The sequence below is a fragment of the Chamaea fasciata genome, unplaced genomic scaffold (assembly GCF_029207755.1).
Source record: "Chamaea fasciata isolate MVZ Bird 193981 ecotype frontalis unplaced genomic scaffold, bChaFas1.0.hap1 SCAF_5, whole genome shotgun sequence".
Classification (NCBI taxonomy): Eukaryota; Metazoa; Chordata; class Aves; order Passeriformes; family Sylviidae; genus Chamaea; species Chamaea fasciata.
In genome coordinates this window covers 56,291,071-56,308,784 of record NW_027094090.1, presented here as the reverse complement: position 1 = coordinate 56,308,784, position 17,714 = coordinate 56,291,071, and the positions used below count along the sequence as shown (strand labels likewise).

The 17,714-nt window shown below is 39.7% G+C and overlaps 1 protein-coding gene across 1 annotated transcript in view; it reads left to right on the top strand.

The window, feature by feature from the left end:
• The window catches only part of BRAF (B-Raf proto-oncogene, serine/threonine kinase), an 81,237-nt gene that overhangs the window by 646 nt on the left and 62,877 nt on the right, over positions 1–17,714 (top strand). The window contains exon 2 of the mRNA XM_066183806.1: positions 15,448–15,549. Coding sequence (XP_066039903.1) covers positions 15,448–15,549 — 102 coding nt within the window. The remainder of the gene's footprint in view (positions 1–15,447; positions 15,550–17,714) is intronic.

Here is a 17,714-nt window from a genome sequence, read left to right as displayed (position 1 = left end):
TTACATACTTCCTGTGGTTTTGGGGCTGGTTACTTCTCCTCCCAATCCCACCGGGAGCGAGCGGTACTACCTGTTTTGCTGGGGCTGAAGCGTGAGTTGCGAACGCTTCTGAAATGTTTTCGGAAGGAGGAATAAACTGTGCGGTAACAACACAAGGTGCTTCGCAGATTCACTGTAGGCATCCAAGGCACACCAGCCTGCCAGATGCCATGCCTCGAGTCTGTTCTGGTGGTAAATACAGATGCCAGGAGCTCTGCTGTTTTGTTCTCAGCGTTACCGGCTGGGGAGTGTTTCGGCTCAGCTTTCCCTGTTGTGTCTGTGCGGTTGGTACGAGACCTCTGATCTCTGAGCAGCCCTGTGGTCCTGCGAGGAGCACAGCCCACCCGGGAGCCTCTCCTTTGCAGCCTCCCGCAGGGAAAATGAGCTGCCTTGGACCTGCTGCCCTCAGAAGGGTTCGGTTTGATTCCCGACTCCCCGGAGACTGGGGTTGTATCCATTGTATTTATTAATAGCATACTGGATTATAGTGGAATTAGTGAGTTGAGAAGTGCTCCTGCTGGGTAGATGACTAGGAAGGAGAAGTAGGGAAAGAGTACGTCCCTATGGATGTTTGCAAGACGTGAGTTTGATTCCCTCATCTTAAGGAGTTCCTGACTTACTTACTTGCTGAAGGCAGGCAAAACTCGGCAGTGCACATCTATTTTACACCTACCCAGCATGGTGATTAAACACCTTGAGTAATGCCAGTCCAGTCTGAACTTTCCTGAGTAAGGAGAAACTCTCAGCTGGTTGAGAAACCCAAACACCTGAAGAGTGGGGTTTAACAAATGCACGCTTTTAGCAGCAAAGTGAGCTTAAAAAGCTTCTGAACTTCTCAGTTATTTCTGTCATTAAAAAAAAAAAAATCTCTGGAATTAATCCAGTAACTGGACCTTGAAACAATAACATTAATACAGCTGAGCTGCTTAAACTGAAGTATAGGAGAGAAGGAAAAGCAGTGGCAGGAGAAAAGAATTTTTTTTAAAAAACAATTTTCATACTGAAAGGGGTGTTTGGGAAACTGCTCTAAGTCACTTGAACTTGAAAAATGTTTTAGACTGTCAATCATTAGATTCGATTCCAAACGGTAAATGACGTAGTGTGGCTGCTTCTGCTTCCATCCTGAGTATCTTCCCTGGATGAGGCAGGGAGACAATGGCCCAGCATGTGGAACACCTGCTGAGCAGAAAGGCTGATACTTTGTTGGTATGGGTGTAGGTATTTAGGAAGTGTGTGGGGGATGTATGAGGTTGTGTTAGTTAAAAGCAAACTTCTGCGTTGGAAATACTGAAACACATGGGTCTCAAGGCAGAGCTGGCTGTAGAGTTTTTATTTTCTGATGTGGTTTTGTTCTGTAGTTAGTTAGTTCTTCCTCAAGTTGTAGGTAATTAAGTTTTGTTTACTGTATAAGTACACCTATTAATTCACCTAAACCTGTGCCTCAATGAAGTTCAAGCCCAAAAAATTGCTGACACAGTTAAAATGGAAACTATCCTTAATACTAAAACAAGCCAACCTAAAGTGTAATGCCAGTTCAAAGTGACATAAGTTAAAAAAATACCGAAGTGCTTGTAACTGACTCATGGCTGTAATGTAAGTACATGTTCTAGTGTTTTGTTTCATTGCTTCAAGACAGGGTAAATCCAGGCTTTAGAAGTGACCTTGCTGTGGAAGCCTGTCAAGGAGCATGACCTTACTTATTTAAGGCAATACCTGAAAAGGTTTCAGTTCCTACAGTCTGCAGGGAAATGCAGTCCTGATTTCGAGAAGGCACACCTTCAGTCCTGCACTCAGTTTCTGCTTTTCAAAGAGGGGCAGACAGGAATTTCTGACAGATGTTGAAGTCATCTTACACACACTTACTTGTTTGTTAGAACCCTCTGGTGAAGATGTTCGGTACTGAGATTGTAATCGAGTGCTCTGTGTTGCTTACAGCTACATCACTGTCCCTTATGAATTCTTAAGGGTTGGGGCTTTGAAAAACAAATTTAGCCCATATTGTTCAACTCATGACCAGTTCTTAATCAAATAGCGAATTTATGCCTTTAAAAGTTGCTTTGGTAGCCTAAGTGCTGTTACTGTAAATCTTCTAATAATGAGTATTATAACTCTTCTAATAAATAATATAATCACTAAATCTTTTTGCCCCTGTATTAAAATTCAGAGTTAGTAGGGGTAGTTGTCCATGCAGTCATAGAAAAGATTCAGGAAATGGCAACTTCTTGGAGACAGGCGGCTTTGGAGAGGGTAGGGGCAAGTGCATTTAGAGGAAATTTGTTCCTCTCCCACTCCCTGTCTGGTTGCTGGCGCTGGGAGGGTTCAGGGCGTCCGCAGGCACAGGGCTTGGCTTCTTCCCCAGCAGGAATTCTCGGGACAAGAGATTGTTTGGATGGAAGGTTTTCAGAGCATTACAGGGGTGTTGATATAGTAAGGAGTATGTGACAGCTGGGAGGAGAGGTTCTGCTCTTGTTGCTAGAGATTATTTACACCAATATTAAATAATTCAAATGGGATTTTCTGTACTCGGAGCTTTGTGCCCTAAACTGCTCTTTGTAAGACAAAAATTACTTTGAAGGCTGTGAAGTGAGGGCCTGAGCTGCTGGATGATCATTTTCCAGGCAGCAATGCTGGAATTTATCCTGCATGAATATTAGTTATAAATTTAGAAACCTTAATCCTATGAAACAGATTTAAGAGTAAAATGGAGAATGGATGAAAAGATACGTAAAATGAAGATAGAATGAAAAGGCACCTCTAACCTTAAAATATGAAGTAAGTGGTGGGTTCTCATAATATAATGTAGGTGCCTGAAGTAAAAGTGGGATTGATTTTGTTGCAGTAACATTTAGGGAACCTATGGTGCTGGGTACAACTTTCTTTTAGAGTGTCTATTCCTCTAAAGAGTTTACTATTAAACATGATACTTATTTGGAAACTTGAAACCATACGAGTGTTTTTTTACTTCATTGCTTTTGTAGTTTTGGGAATACATTTTATGTTCAATCTCAATTACATTTCCTTGCATTTGTATTCAGTGATTGAGCTAACTTCATAGTCTGTGAATGACATCCTGTTTAATTGTGAGGACAAGTTAAAGTGGAGCTGGATGTGAAGCATCTTGCAGCTAATATTCTGCAGTAGTATATCTCAAAAGATAAGTGAAATAATTGTTTCTTTTACACAGCATGGGAAAGGCCATGGCTGAATGCTGCCTGACTTTGGGTCGCAGTGCTGAGAAATGCATGGTCTGGCTGAGAGAGGTCTAGAGCAGAATACCAGCAGTGATGTAAAGTCGGAAAGGTCAGAGTTTTGAAGAAAGACTCGGTAAAATCTGAAGTTGTTGAAAAAAGAAATGAAAATTGTCAAGCCTGATGCAAAGAAGAATGCAAATAACTCCTTTGCCAGACTTGTGGTGATTACTGCCAGAAGTAGTGAGTTTAAGTAATAGCAGAGGAGATGGTTCCATATTACTGTGAGATGGTTTTCTTTATGGCTAGAAACAGTGAAGCATGAAAATAGACTCTCTGAACTTACTTATGAGCTGTGCATTAGTAGACTGTCACCTCAACAGGCAAACTTGTCGGTGTAAAAAAAAAAAGACAATTACTTTAGTAACCTCTCATCTTTTTGGGTTTTTTGGGTTTTTTTGTTTGTTTGTTTAGTTGGGGTTTTGGTTTGGTTTGGTTTTCTTTGTTGTTGTTTTTTTTTCCTTAGGGTCTTTATTATTATTTCTGGCAAGGTGGATCGAACCTTAGAACACAACCTTGAAATACTTTGGTTTAGTGGGGATAGTAGAGATTTCTGCTTATGATGTTTTTCCCAAAAGGGAATAGGATTAACAGCTCTGTCCTGTGGTAGCTTGTTTGATTACACAAAACTTGCTTAATAGAGTGGTGGCTCCTTCTGGAAAGCTGTGATGTCTTCGGAGGCTTGTTTCTTATCTCTGTGGATATCCACAAACTGGTTGGGTACAAAATGTTCAGTACTAATTTTTTTTTCCTGACTTACAGTCTTGTTTCTTAATTCCCATTTGTATTTTGTTGTAGTTGTTAATCTCAAAGATCTCTTATTTTTAAAGCTGTTTTAATAATACCCTTCTTGACACTTGTTTAGCCAGAAATGGCAACTCTTTTGTTGCATGAAGTTAATAGTGTAGACCAAGTGCATTTTGGGTTTTGGCTGTGTTTTTTGTTTGGTTGAGGTTTTTTTTAATGCAGATATCTTTTGATGGCAGCTATCTTTTAACATAAACTGATAACCCCCAAGTTTCCTTAAGGCTGCAATATTCCACTTTGTAACAAATCTGTAGTTCAGTTTAATTGTTATATCTGTCAAAAAATTGGAATGCGTGAAATGTTTCGGAGGGAATTTGATTTAGAAAGAAATTTAATTTTATTTGTGCTTACAAGGGAAACGAAAGAAGGTTTTGATTGATCATGGAATTGCTAATTCTCTTCCAGTCCAGCCTTCCAAGGAAGGTGTTTCAGGTTTAATGGAGGGGGTTTTTTGAAACACAGTTTTGCCCAAGTGTAAGTTTTATTTTCATTTTGAACCACTGTCTTCTGAAGGGTGGTGAAATGTACAATGCATCAGAACTGCCCTGTCTTAATTGTTGTCCCTGTGTGTCCCTGCTGCTCCCTGTCCCTGCAGTTAGAGAGCCAAGTCAATCAGATGGTGCTCTGACACCCAGAGCTGGAGGTTTTCCCTTCGCTATGCCCATGTCATGCCAGATCTGCTCCCCTGTGCCCACTTGGTACCACCTAGGTCCTGTCCTGAATTGACTGCACTCACTGATACTGAAGGAAATCAGCTTTGCTTTTGCTGGATTAGTTTTCTGCAAACTTAGTGAATGGAATCTTCTCAACACGAGGAGCACCCAAGGAGTTCCAAAACCCTTTTGAGGTTGGACACTAAAGGAATGTGGTTGGGGGGAGTAGTGGTAGTATGGTGTGCGTGCCCCCCTTTTCTGTTTAGTTATTATAAATAATCTTCATCCCATAAAACTCCATTGGAGCCTGAATTTTTTATATTTGAATGAGAAGTTGTGCTCAGATGAGATTTCGTAGCTGGACTTGCGAGGTTTAGACTTTATGGTCTTGAGCTTCCCCTTCCAGGTTGTAACAATCTTCCTTGGTCTCTCTGAAGCCCTTCTGAGCGTGCCTTTTACAGAAATAGCATTGCATGTCGTAGCTGTGCCAGTGTGCCAGGGATGTGAAGGTGTCTGTGAGCTTCTTGTATAGCAAGTGTACGTTTCCAAGAGCCTTGACCACGTGAGAGTTCTGGGTACAGGATTTCGTTTTGTGAGGTGTGAGATGGTTTTCATCATTTTCAGCCGTTCACACATCTGTGTGTGAACACAGCTACTTTCTCACAGCTAGTGCAGGATAGAGAAGTCAGCATGCAATGTACATGTTCCTTTGCTTCAGCTTTTTTATTCCAGTTGCTCTTGAGCTTTTGGGGCGTACAGTGGAATCCTCCTAATCCTCCCTCCTGTGCACAGCTTCTTTCCAAATCGTTGAAATATGTGTTCATTCAACTGATTCTCCCTTCTTGGCCAGTGCTAAAGAAGGCTGGTTGATGCAGAGATACTTGCCTTTTCTTTTTTTCTCCTGCTTAAGCCCCTTGCTGCAAGTGTTTGGTTTGTTGCACCTTTTTAAGGTTTGTGAGTTCTGACGGAGCAGCAACAGTGTCTTTATTCTGTTTCTCATGGTGTTTTAGGAGTGTGGACCCTAGCAAAAAAAAAGTAAGGCAAAAGTCTAATTTGTAACGCTTCTCTTTGACTGAAGTTGCTGCCAGTTGAGGCAGGAGTTTTGGGAGAGCAGTGCTGCCAATTACCATCCCACCATGACGCTCCCCAACCAACATGAGCATTTAAAATCAAAAAACAGACCCTTCTCTTCAAAATGGAACTTATTGTGCAGTGCCAGATATAGTGCTCAGTATCAAATGAATTTTCCACACTATCTGTATTAAATTCAGGTGATCATGTGAGTGTGTTTGAGCACTGAAAGGCACTTTTATTTTTCTAGGTTCTGATCAAGTGAAATGTTTTTGTTGGTTCCCCCAGTATATGCGCACAAAGCTTAGCATGAAGGGGCAATTCAATTTCTACATGAAACATACCAACTTTGTTTAAAATCTTCCTTCTGGGGGACAAGCAGAAAAGGCTGTTAATGATAAAGGCTGTTAATAAAACTAAAGTTTAGTTTAAAAATGTGTTGCATAACTAAGTGGCTAGGAATTTTTTTTTGTCCCTGGAAAGGGGGATACCAGCTCTATATGTCTTGATCCGTTACACAGTGAGACCTCTTGAACAGCACCATTATTAGTAAAGCTGTTGTTAAATACACTGGTATGTAATTAATAGTCTCCAAATGAGGTACATTGTGTTCAGGCAGCATTTTCTGACACTTGGAGCACAGACATGGTAACTTAATTTTTTTTCTCCCCTTTATCTCAGATAAAGGGTTTGTATTGAAGGTAGACATTTCTGGAGTCAGAATAGTGTGTCTCGTTTTTCTCTCTCTAGTACAAGTTATTCACAAATGATGTTTGAAAAGCACCATAAAATCAACCTGAAATAAAATACATCATTACGACTAAGAAGTTGGTAGTATCTAGATGTTTGGAACTGGACAATTGTGTATTGGTGCCTCAATCTTTGATCTGATTTTGAAAATTTATTCATTGAACTTAATAGGTGAAATATTCTCTATAATAGTTATAAGTAATGTAGATTTAAATGTGAGTCTTCAGTATCATCTGAGGCAGCTTTCAGAAAAGATTTCTTTAAATGTTCTGTAATTCTGCTAGAATACAGTTTGTACTGTCTCTTGTGACATTTTTAAGCCTATGTAAATCTTTGAAATTAATGTAACTTTTTCCAGATCCTAGGTTAAGTAGTTAATGTAATTTTTTAAACTCTTCTAATTCTACAGTGGGTGGCAAGGAGCCAATTCTGCCTTTAAAATGATTTCATTTTCCAAGGTGGTACTGGGGTTGCTAAGGCAGGGTGGTCTGAGTAGAACATAGAATGCTGTTTAGGAGAATGTGGTTTCTGTGGCAGTTCCTATTTGACTGTTTTCCTTGTCTAGGAGCACGTTACTTGTGTTTTAAAAATAAAAAGAGAAAAACAAGTACATTTGCTCTATTTCAGCTTTTGAGATCTGCTTGTGCTAAAAATAGGATACCTTAATTTCTTTATTGGATCACAGCTATTTCTAAACAAGCAGAGTATATTTGTACTTGACCAACAATTCCAGCTGTCTTTTACATTTTCTAATCAGTTGGTAGGAAACTAGGCACAGTAGTCACTATGTAGGAACAGTTTAGTGATGGAATATTGCAAAGTTTATAACAAATTCTTTTATGGATTGATAATATGAACTTTTAAATAGATGCTGATTATCCTGTCTGCATAGTCTAATTAATTGTGTACTCTGGCAACAAGAGAGAAGAATTAGGTTCTGTAGTTCAGCTGAAACTGAGTTTATTTGTTTTGTCATTTTAATTAATGTACTCAACCTGTGTAAGAGCTCTGCTGGACGAGCATTTGCTTCTTATAGGCAATTATTGTAATTAGCTGGCTGGCTTCTTACTTTCCATCACAAATGTGACTTTTCATCTTAAGGTGTGCAGAGTCTGGTGTCTTCATGATAATCTTTCTTAAATGTCACCGATGCATGGATTTAGTGTTGATGAGATTCTGTGGTAGTTACCTGGCTAAACCAAAATCACCTTCTTAAATGGGTTAGAAAATCTAGATAGTTTATTTCCTCTTTTATTTTTTTTTAAAACCTGTTCCTGTCTAGGGAGAAGTTGTTGAATTCATGAATGTAAATACAGTGAATTGTTCCCGAACTCGGTCTGTGCGTGATCCTTGTGACTACTGAATTAGTATCAAAGTGAGTAAGAGGGACTAGTAGTACTGCAACACAAAAGCCGTGAAAAATGTGGAATTAAAGATTTAGCTGTGCAACTGGTGGTTAATGATTTAAATGAGGGATACAGGCAGCTCTTATTTTTCCACACACTGCTGTTCTGCTATGGTAGAGAACATTTGTTAACTTTCCTTTTTATAGTGCTTGGAGGCAAATTCTACTTAGCAGCAAGAAGCAAAGATGGCCGGTGATGGAAAAAGTGGAAAAAAGAAAGAGAATTGAAACCTAAACAGGAAGGCTGCTGCTTCGTGGTAGCCTGAATCCATCTAACTGTGAGCTGTAGAGAGGAAAGGTGACTTTTTCACCAGCTGAGATGATCCCTGGGTCATTTGCCAAGCTGTTTTAAGCACAGTAGACTAAGGCAGAAAGCTAACCTTGACAAAGAGAACAATTTTTCACTTGTTTAGTGTACTGAAAGGGTTCAGCCAAAGGCTTATGTTATGGAGAAAGAGTAAGGAAGAGAGCAGGGGTAAATAGCCAAGGACAATATGATAATTGCACCCACCATCTTGGCTGCTGTGAGCTGCAAAGCAGTCAGTGCCTAAAGCTCTTGGTGCCTTCTTTCGTACTTATAAACTGTGGTTATGTTAAAAGGATAGACTTCACTGAGCTTTATCCTTTGCAGTTTTTGAATTTATTTTAAAATATATTTCTTCAACACTTGTAAGATGTAAGGAGCATTTGAAGTCTGAATTCCTTTGTTAAAGAGGAGGCAGCTTAAGGGGCAAAGGCCTGTCAGACTGAAAGGCTGTTTATTCAGCTTTAAGAGTAGAGCTGAATGATGAGCAATTGAGTCTGTGTTTAGAATTAATGAAAGCAGAAGACATAGATTACTCTCAGTTGCATCTGATGGTTTGCAAAGAAATGAGAGATAGTTTCTGCTGTGAACTCTTAAAAGATGGTACTTTGGTACTTAAGCGTTAACTCAGATGTTTCCTATTTTTTTGGAGAAGGGTGGAAGTTGTTGGGTGTTTGGCTTTGATGGGATGGTTTTGTTGAACAGGAGCAGTGTCAGATGCAGCTGGAATCTGCACTGCTAGTTGCAAGTTAGTCTTTCCTTCATAAAAATTGTTGCCTGTTAAACAGAAAATAGATTTTCATTTTGAAGCCTTTTTAATATTTAATTAACTGCTGTGCTTACAGCAGATGCTCACTGATCACATTACTCTATTAATTGACCTAGTTATGATCCTAGTTGTCAGACAGGATGGTACTGAAAATGTTGTATCTCTTCTTGAGGCTTTTCCTTCCTAAACGTGGTCTTGTGCATTTTCCCTAAGGCCATTTGTCATGAGTCTAGAAAGATTCATGGGCTTTTGTGGAAAAAGAGATAATGGATCCTTTTTCTCTTGGCTACAGTCACTTCTGTAGATATTGTTGTCTGTAACTTATTTACTAGTTTGTGGTTATAAGTTTTCCTAACTCCTTTGGAACTGCCTACCTACTTACAGACTGACAGTTTTCCATTGCTGGCTATCTCGGACGTTTTAAAAGACCTATAAATAAAAATGATAAAAATTATTCCCTGAGATTAATAAAAAGTTGGGAAATACGAACTAGAGAAGGCAAGCTTGACGTTGACCGTCATGTCACATGAGTAAACTCTCATGTGAAAGCCATTGCAAGCTGGTTTTCAATTCAGTGAAGTTCTTCAGCTGTTGGTATTTTTCACACTTGTTTAATAAAAACTTAAACTGCACTGTTGAATATGTGGTAAGCATGAAGAGCCAGGAGAGTAGGAAAAATTAACATTTTTGGACGCGTAACTTCCAAGAGGCTTCCACAGAGAAATGGAGAGGAGCCATAGCCTGGAATATTGGAAGAAGGCAGGGGCTCTCCATCCCACTGTCTGTGCTTGTTGCAACACATGCCTGCAGAAAATGAGAAGCAAGCTTAGTAAGAGTTAAGAGGAGGACTGGGACCAAGATGAGTGAGAGGGGAAAGCACCTGAAGGAGGGACCAAAGTGCAAGAAAGAGGCAACAGTGATTGTCAGCGTAGAAATTCAAACCCACATATTCTGCATCTTGCCATGCAAATGTTTTGGTGGGCTGCTCTGGCATTAACCCCATTCCTACGTCCTCTTGCCTATCTTTCACCCACACATCTCACTTTCAAGTTAGTTGATATATTAGTCCAGCTAAAGACTATCTCATACATGAAAGTTTTCTGGCAAAGTTGATCCTTGCTTAGGGGGCCAGATAAATGAATTGATTGTGTAAGAAGGAAGCATGAAAGGACTGATTGGAATAGTATTGGATAGGTATTGATGATTTTGTCCTCTTTATAAAGCAGTTTCCAAATGAAATGCTTAAATTTTAAATTGGTTTATTCTTTAATTACATTGTTAGTTCTCTCCAAGTATTCTCTGTCATCACTAAGTATGATAATCCAAATGGAGGGCATACTGTTTCTGGACAAAAAATGCAGGTTTTTTCTAATGGAATAGGTTTGAACTTTCAGTATCTTCTACCAAGTATGAGTCATTCTTGGTCAGCTTAGACTTGAGATGAGCTGCAGGATTTGAGTGGTGATGCCAGGTGCAGAGAGTACCACAGATATGTTTGCTCTGTGGTGTCTCAGGCACTGCACATTTTGTCAAGCAGCAAGGGATGCGAAAATGACTTTGTGGCTTAACCTTGCCGCAAATCCCTGAAATTATTGTCCAAAGGCTTCTTGAGCTCCCTCAGGCCTGGTGCTGTGATCACTTCCCTGGGGTGCACTGGAAAAGGCTCCTGGTGTGACTCCTGGGGATGGTCCTGTGCAGGGCTGGGAGCTGGACTCCATGATCCTTGTGGGTACCTTCCAACTCAGCTTATTCTGTGATTTGTGCAGCCATGGTCTTCCCTGAATAGAATGGATTTAGACTTGTACTGGATCTGACTTGCCTCTGGCTTGAAATAGGTCACAGTCTTTATTGCATTGTAAGGGAGTGCTTATTTGCAAAATTAATGGACAATTATCCACAATAGGCAGATTCAAGTTGATATATTCCAGTATATCTGGAATATTTCCAGTTGTCTGGCTGCCTGTGTCTATGTTAGCCTGCGTCAGCTTCCTTGTGTCAGCAGCACTAAAAGGAAAATCAAATCTAATCTCTTGTGATAGAGAATAACCTTAACCTAATGCTACAAGATAGGCCAGAAACATCTATTTGATGCTTTTTTTGGAAAAATGATATGGTTATCCAAGCTGTAAAGGATTCATTACTTTTTCATGGAACTACAGTTTAAACAGTGTCTCAAATCCCCTTCTGTTTCCTACGGAAAGGGACCAGACTTGCATGCAGGCAGTACTGGATGCACTGCAGGTTTACTTCAGAATGTATTAAGATTTCCAGCAAGCGTCTCTGAGGCTGGCATCAGTTTTTGTATTTCTGTAAGATACTTGACAGTCGTGGTTTTATGGTTTCCTAAAGGTGTGGGTCTCATAAATATAGTGGAGTGCTCATAAGAATAAGAAAAAAATAGGTCTGTTCTTTCTTAATAACTTTCAGGCAGTTTTCTTTTACTTCTAAAAAATTGTGAATAAAGAGTACATAAAGGGCTTACTTAATTCTTTAAAAACTTGGGTTTATTTTGTGGTGTAGGAACAAACTCTTTGGTCTGGAACTGATTGATAAAAGGATTCCATATGCCATGTTTTTGGTGTCTCTGTTGTTAGGCAGTTTTTTGCTGCTCTCCTGTAATGTGTGTGCTTATGGGAAGTGAGGCCCTTGCTAGGCCATTTTTGCACATTTGGGTTTTATTTGGACAGTTTAAAGAAACCTATATATCTATGAGTGCTGCTGAACTCCAGAGATGTAATTCTTAAGAACTCCGTGTTTCAGGGTGTTTTGCACAGCAGAGATGGGGCTCTGTCTTGGCTCAAGGTCTGCAAGGCTGGGCTGTGCTTATGACACAAACCAAGCTGAGTTGTCTGAACAAGCAAGCCTGCAAGGAGGAAAGATGGGCTGAAATTGTTGGCTCTGCTGGCTATGAAAATGCAACAGGGATGGTGGAGTTTTTGTGAGGCAAAAGCTGTGGGTGCTGTGATGGGCAGCAGCAGATTCTGAGTCATGTGAGGTCACTTGTTCTGCGTTCCAGTGAGGAAACGACTTGAGTTCCTTCAATTGAATTGAAGTACCAATAGATCATGCATGGTAGGATACAGTATACCTGCACAAGGGTTCATTCTCAAGGCAGCTACTTAACGATTGCTCTGGACCACAAAAAACTCTGTCTTGGTGTATTCAGAGATGCAGGAAGCCAGAAGGTACATTTACTCTAAGTAAATAGAAGTACAGGTTGCCACTTAAAAGGAAATTGTGAAGCTTGGAAATTTGTTACGGCATATGTGTTCTTGTGCTAGAATATGTGTTCTTGGGCTAGAATATGCTAGTCAATACTAGATATGTGAAAGTTCTCATCTTGTCAGAAGACTTAATGAATATGGCACACAAAATAGCTTTTCCATTTCTGTGAGCAACAAGTAATTATTTGTTGCTATGACTGACTTTGATAAATTTCCTTCTGCATTCAGTGTACTTTTAACTGTATGAGGAGCCTTTCTAAGAGTGTAGAAATCCATATTAAGTTTGCCTGTAAGGTTCAGTTATGGAAAGGCTCTCGGTTACTGCACAGATATATACCAGGTAACTCAGGGCAATGTTTTTGGTTCCTCTGAAAAATTTTGTCTTCCATTAGACTGTAATTTCAGCTTCTCCAGATGAAGATATTTTTATTGCAGACTGGCAGCTGGCAGCAAGTTTAAATTTTTTTTCATCGATCATAGAATCACAGAATGGTTTGAGTTGAAAGGGACCTTAAAGATCATCTTGCTTCAACTTCCCTGTCTCATGGACAAGGAACCTTCCACTAGAGCAGGTTGCTCAAAGCCCTGTCCGATCTGGCCTTGAACATTGTCAGGGATGGGGCACCCACAATTTTGCTAGGCAGCCTAAATTAGTCAGGTTCTACTTGTCATAATACTAACTTTGCAGGAAGGTCTCTGCCCTTTTTGGAGACTATTTGATTATCCTGCCAACATTTCCAAAACAGCATGCTTCCATTGTGCTTATTGCTGGTGGTGTTATATGTGTTATTTGGTATCTTTACTGTAAGAGAAGAGGGAAGCAAGGTTCTAGTTGTGGACACAATATAGAAAATAACATAAGCAGGGAAGTTACTCATTATTGACATTGAAAAAAAGTATTTGGAAACTCATGTGCCAGGGGCTCATTCTTCTTGGCACTGGTGAGGCCTCAGCTGAAGGGCTGTGCCCACTTCAGGGCTCCTCAGTACAAGATAAATGTGGCTATACTGGAGGGAAGAGCTGTGCTGGCTAGACTATCCAATGAAGAGCCACAGAGGTGATGGGCAAATGGCAAATGGAGCCAGGCTGTCTTCAGCAGTGCCCAGTGACAGGACCCGAGGCAGTGGACACAAAATGAAACACAGGAGGTTCCTTCCGAACATCAGGAAACATTTTTATGTGAGGGTGACTGAGCGCTGGCACAGCCTTAGGGAGGCTGTGGACTCTCCACCCTTGGAGATACTCAAAACCCACCCGGACGTGGTCTTGGGCATCCTGCTTGAGGAGGAGCTTGGACCAGATGACCTAAAGAGTTCCCTTCCAACCTTAAATCCTTCTGCAATTCTGTATTGCTTTGTCAGTTAGAATCTTCCCTCTTCACCTTCCTCATTGCCAGGTAGTTAAGTGTAGTAAATTGTTCGTTTTGATGAGGAAAACCTTTGCTGGGTAAAATTGCCAGAATAACCAAACAATTGACATTTCCTTAAGTACTAATAAAGCTATTTCTGAAGGTAATCCTGAGATAATTCCTAAGATTGCCAGGAATTCTCAGTACATGCAGCCCAGGTTATCAGCATATTACCAATTACATGGTAAGCAAACATCCTGAGCCTTCTATTGCACAGGTTAATTGATACAGTGTTGGTTCATGCTTGTTCTTTTCACCAAGCATACAACTGGGCCTTGCCATCTTGGGAAAAACTAACCAAATGCAGAAAACCTTCTCTTTGCTGCTGGTTGGCAGTCCTGGGTTCACTGATAAGTGGTTGCAAGTTGACTCCCACCATTGCCTCAAGGGAATTTACATACAGAATACTTGAGTAGCACATTCTTTCATATCCCCCCACTCTCACTCTTTGTAGTTTGGTTTGCTTGTTCCTGAGCAAACTATTTTTGCTCAACTGCAGATTCTTGATGAAGTCTTTGTTCTGGTATCTGTCCAAAAAATTGGGCTAGAAGCGAATCAGTCATTAATTTACTTCAGGATACTGCTGGCAGATAACTGGTATCTAGAAATGGAATGGGTAAATAAGGTGATGTGCAAAGTGCAAGTTCAGTATTTTAGAGTTTGTTTGTTTGTGGACTTCTGAATTTACATGTTAAAACTTGTTTTGATCCATCTTGGATTGCATCCTATTATTGGTGCATAATTTAGAATATGAAATTATTTACATGGTTTTTTTGCAGAGGTAGGTTGTCACAATTTGTACTTCAAGACCTGATCCTGAGACTATGTATTATATATTATAATCCATGAAGTAGAAAATAGATACACTGGAAAAGGTAACAGGAATCATTAAACTGTCTTTGGAAGAAGCACCCTGGGGATATTTTTTAGAGCATCCTGGAAACTTGATTGAATAATTTTCTCTGAATAACAGTATGTATGAAGGAGCATTTCTCCTCTCTCCCTTCCTCATCCTCTGCTATAAATTTCTGATTTTGCTTGGACTTGCTTCTTACATCAGTATAGCATTATTGCTTTAAAAGTTGAGTTTTGTGCTTTGCTGCCTTTTTTAGGTATAAAAATTCAGATTCATAATACTGTTCTCCTCTAGTAGTGTCCAAGTCCTAAAGTGAACTTTTTGCAGTTGTGAAGAATGAGTAGCGACATGAGTGGTTTCACAGCACAGTGCTGTAGGTCATCTCTGTGCACAGGAGGTAATTTTTCAGGTCATATCCAAGGTCTGTAGCTTGCAGAGTAGACTGGATATGGAAGTTGAGACATAGAAGGTGCTCTTTAAAATCAAGACATCCTATTGTCACGTAAATAGAACTCTAGGTCTTGGTTTGTGAATACAGTTAACACACATTGCTAAGGTTTAATAGAAAAACTCCTTCAACTATATTTTGTAGTACTGGAGAAATTGGTTTGCAAAGTATTGCGAGGAAAATACTTAATATGATTGATTAACAAGAAAAATGAGGCATTCTTAGAAGTTGTTTATTCAATGGGTCCTGAATTTTAGGACCAAATACAATTTTTTTTCTGTTTATTTCAGAAGCAAACTGTTACTGTCACTGGATGGACAGGATAGTCTTTTGCATTCATTTATTGATAATTAAATTTTTTTATTATGGACTTCTCTTACTAAATATTGAAAGATTCTTGTTTTGTTCTAGGGCAGATTCTGTAGGCTTACTTTGATGATTAAAAATTTGAATTTTCCATTCTAGGTGTGGAACATCAAACAGATGATTAAATTGACACAAGAACATATAGAAGCACTGCTAGACAAATTTGGAGGAGAGCATAACCCACCATCAATATATTTAGAGGTAAGTCTGCATTTAAACAAATGTGGTTAAATTAATGTTGTGTTATCTTAATCTTAATGTGAAGCATCCCAGGTTACAACTGAGAATACCTGTAGTAAAAGGGAATATTTTCCTTGGGCATTACCAACTGAGCTGCCTTCTAAGAGGTAGAAAGGAACTGTATGGGATTCCTGGGGTTCAGTAGGGGAAGATCAATGCCATGGTGTAATAATGTTGGTGCAACAGAAATGCCAAGCCTCTTTGTAGGCACCAGGGGAGATAAGAATATGTTTATAATGGAGAAAGTCATGCTCCCTTAAAAGCCAATATATACACACAAAAACATTTTTGTAAAAATAACTTTGCCTTTAAAGCAGTTGACTTTCCTTTTTTGTCTTTAAAAAATGGTCATGTATAATCCAAAAAATTGCATTAGTAGAAGGGGACTTCTTACAGAAATACTTGAAATTGTGCAGTGGGGTAAAATTTTTAAGACATTTCTAATTTGTAAACTAACTACAAATTCAGTGTCTGTATTCTTTCATCACATCAGATTCATAGAGTTGACAGAGGACCGTTAAGAGCTTAAAGAGGTGCATGCAGAAGTTGCCTCTCCTAGGAATTGAACGGGCATCATGTGCTTCAAATCTGCCCTTTTTGTGCTTCTCTCAAGTATTGAAAAAACTGGAGGTCAACCAGATTTCTTTTGTAGTCCTTTTCTTTGTAATTGCTGCCTAAAGGTACTGGGTAATTAAAAATGAAAATCTCATTATTGGAGGTACTTCTGCCTTTTATCTTAATATGTCAGAGCAGGACACTAGGTTGATTATACAAATGTTGACATGACGTCCTTAACAGTTAAGGTCAAATGAGGCCCTCAGTAGTTGCTTTACTTATTGCTAATGTGAAATGGGAGTATTGAATCAGTGCTATCACTGTTTGATCCACTCTGCTATACTTAAGCACACCTCTGTTTTCACGAGGTTCATGCCATATGTCTGGATTTGTTATTGCCACATGCAAGTGGGTTTCGTTCAATTGTGTATCAAACCACAATAATAGTGAACTTAGTCTGTATGAGGTCTGGATTGAAGGTAGGGAAGTTGTTAGTTCGTCACAGCTGTTTGTCACTTGCTTTTATTGAAACTAAAACCAAGCTTCGTTACTGGAAGCTCTGTGTTTGTTCTGTAGGTCATTGATAGGGAAAAGAGCATTTGCAGAAATGAATAGGTACTGGGAAATGATTATGACAGCATGAAGAGTAAGTCTGAAATAGTTGGTGACCACAAACCATGAAGCTGAGAGCAGATTTGCAAGTTCAATGGATCCATGTTCTGCTGGGATGAAGCTCCAGCTCTGGCTCCTCAGCGTGGTAGGGCAGCCCTGTGAGGCAGAGCAGGGTGTTCCTCTGCTGCAGTGAGTTCCACTGGATCAGGAGCATTTCTTGGGACAAGTAGTGCTGGTACTGACTAGGGAGCCACAAGCTGTTGGGAGGAGGGTTAAAGGGGCTGGCATTGTGTTTTTGCAGTTGTTATCCCATGAGACAGTCCTGGGAAAGAGCTCACCATGGTTGAAATGAAAAGCTTGTTCTTCTCAGCCATTTGCTATGTGATTCCTCTGCTTCCTTTGTTCAGGTACTTGCAGTACTAAGCCACTGCTAGTCACTAACCTGTAAGGAAAATATCCTGGTTTTATTGGATTACTTTACCATCCAGGTAGTAGTTTAAATGTAAAATGATGAAGTCAGTGAGCCCCTAAACTGTGGTTAAGATTAGGGAAGAGTTTGCAGCTGTGAGCCAAGAACTAGAAGATGGTGTGAGAGAGGATAGGAACTTTTTATTTGGATGGTCACTAACATAGATTAGATCATCCTCTGATGCGTTTATCAAGGTGAACAGGATTAAATGCTGCAGACCTGTAATTTGTTTAGTGTGTAGACTTCCTGTGGTAGAACTGAAGTGTGAAAGGAAAATAAAAGAAGAAGAAGAAGAAATCTATTATTGAATGCCAGATACAGTTAGAAGCAAGATTACCTTTGAGTTTGACTTCAGTCCAGCAGCAGTTGTCTAGTGTGTTCTTTCTGTGCCTTTCCCACATTTTGGCTTGGTCAAGACAGGGCTTGCTTTCTGCTCTCAGCATTTACTTGGCAGCAATTTATCTGAATCTAACCCGTTACTGCTAGAGCT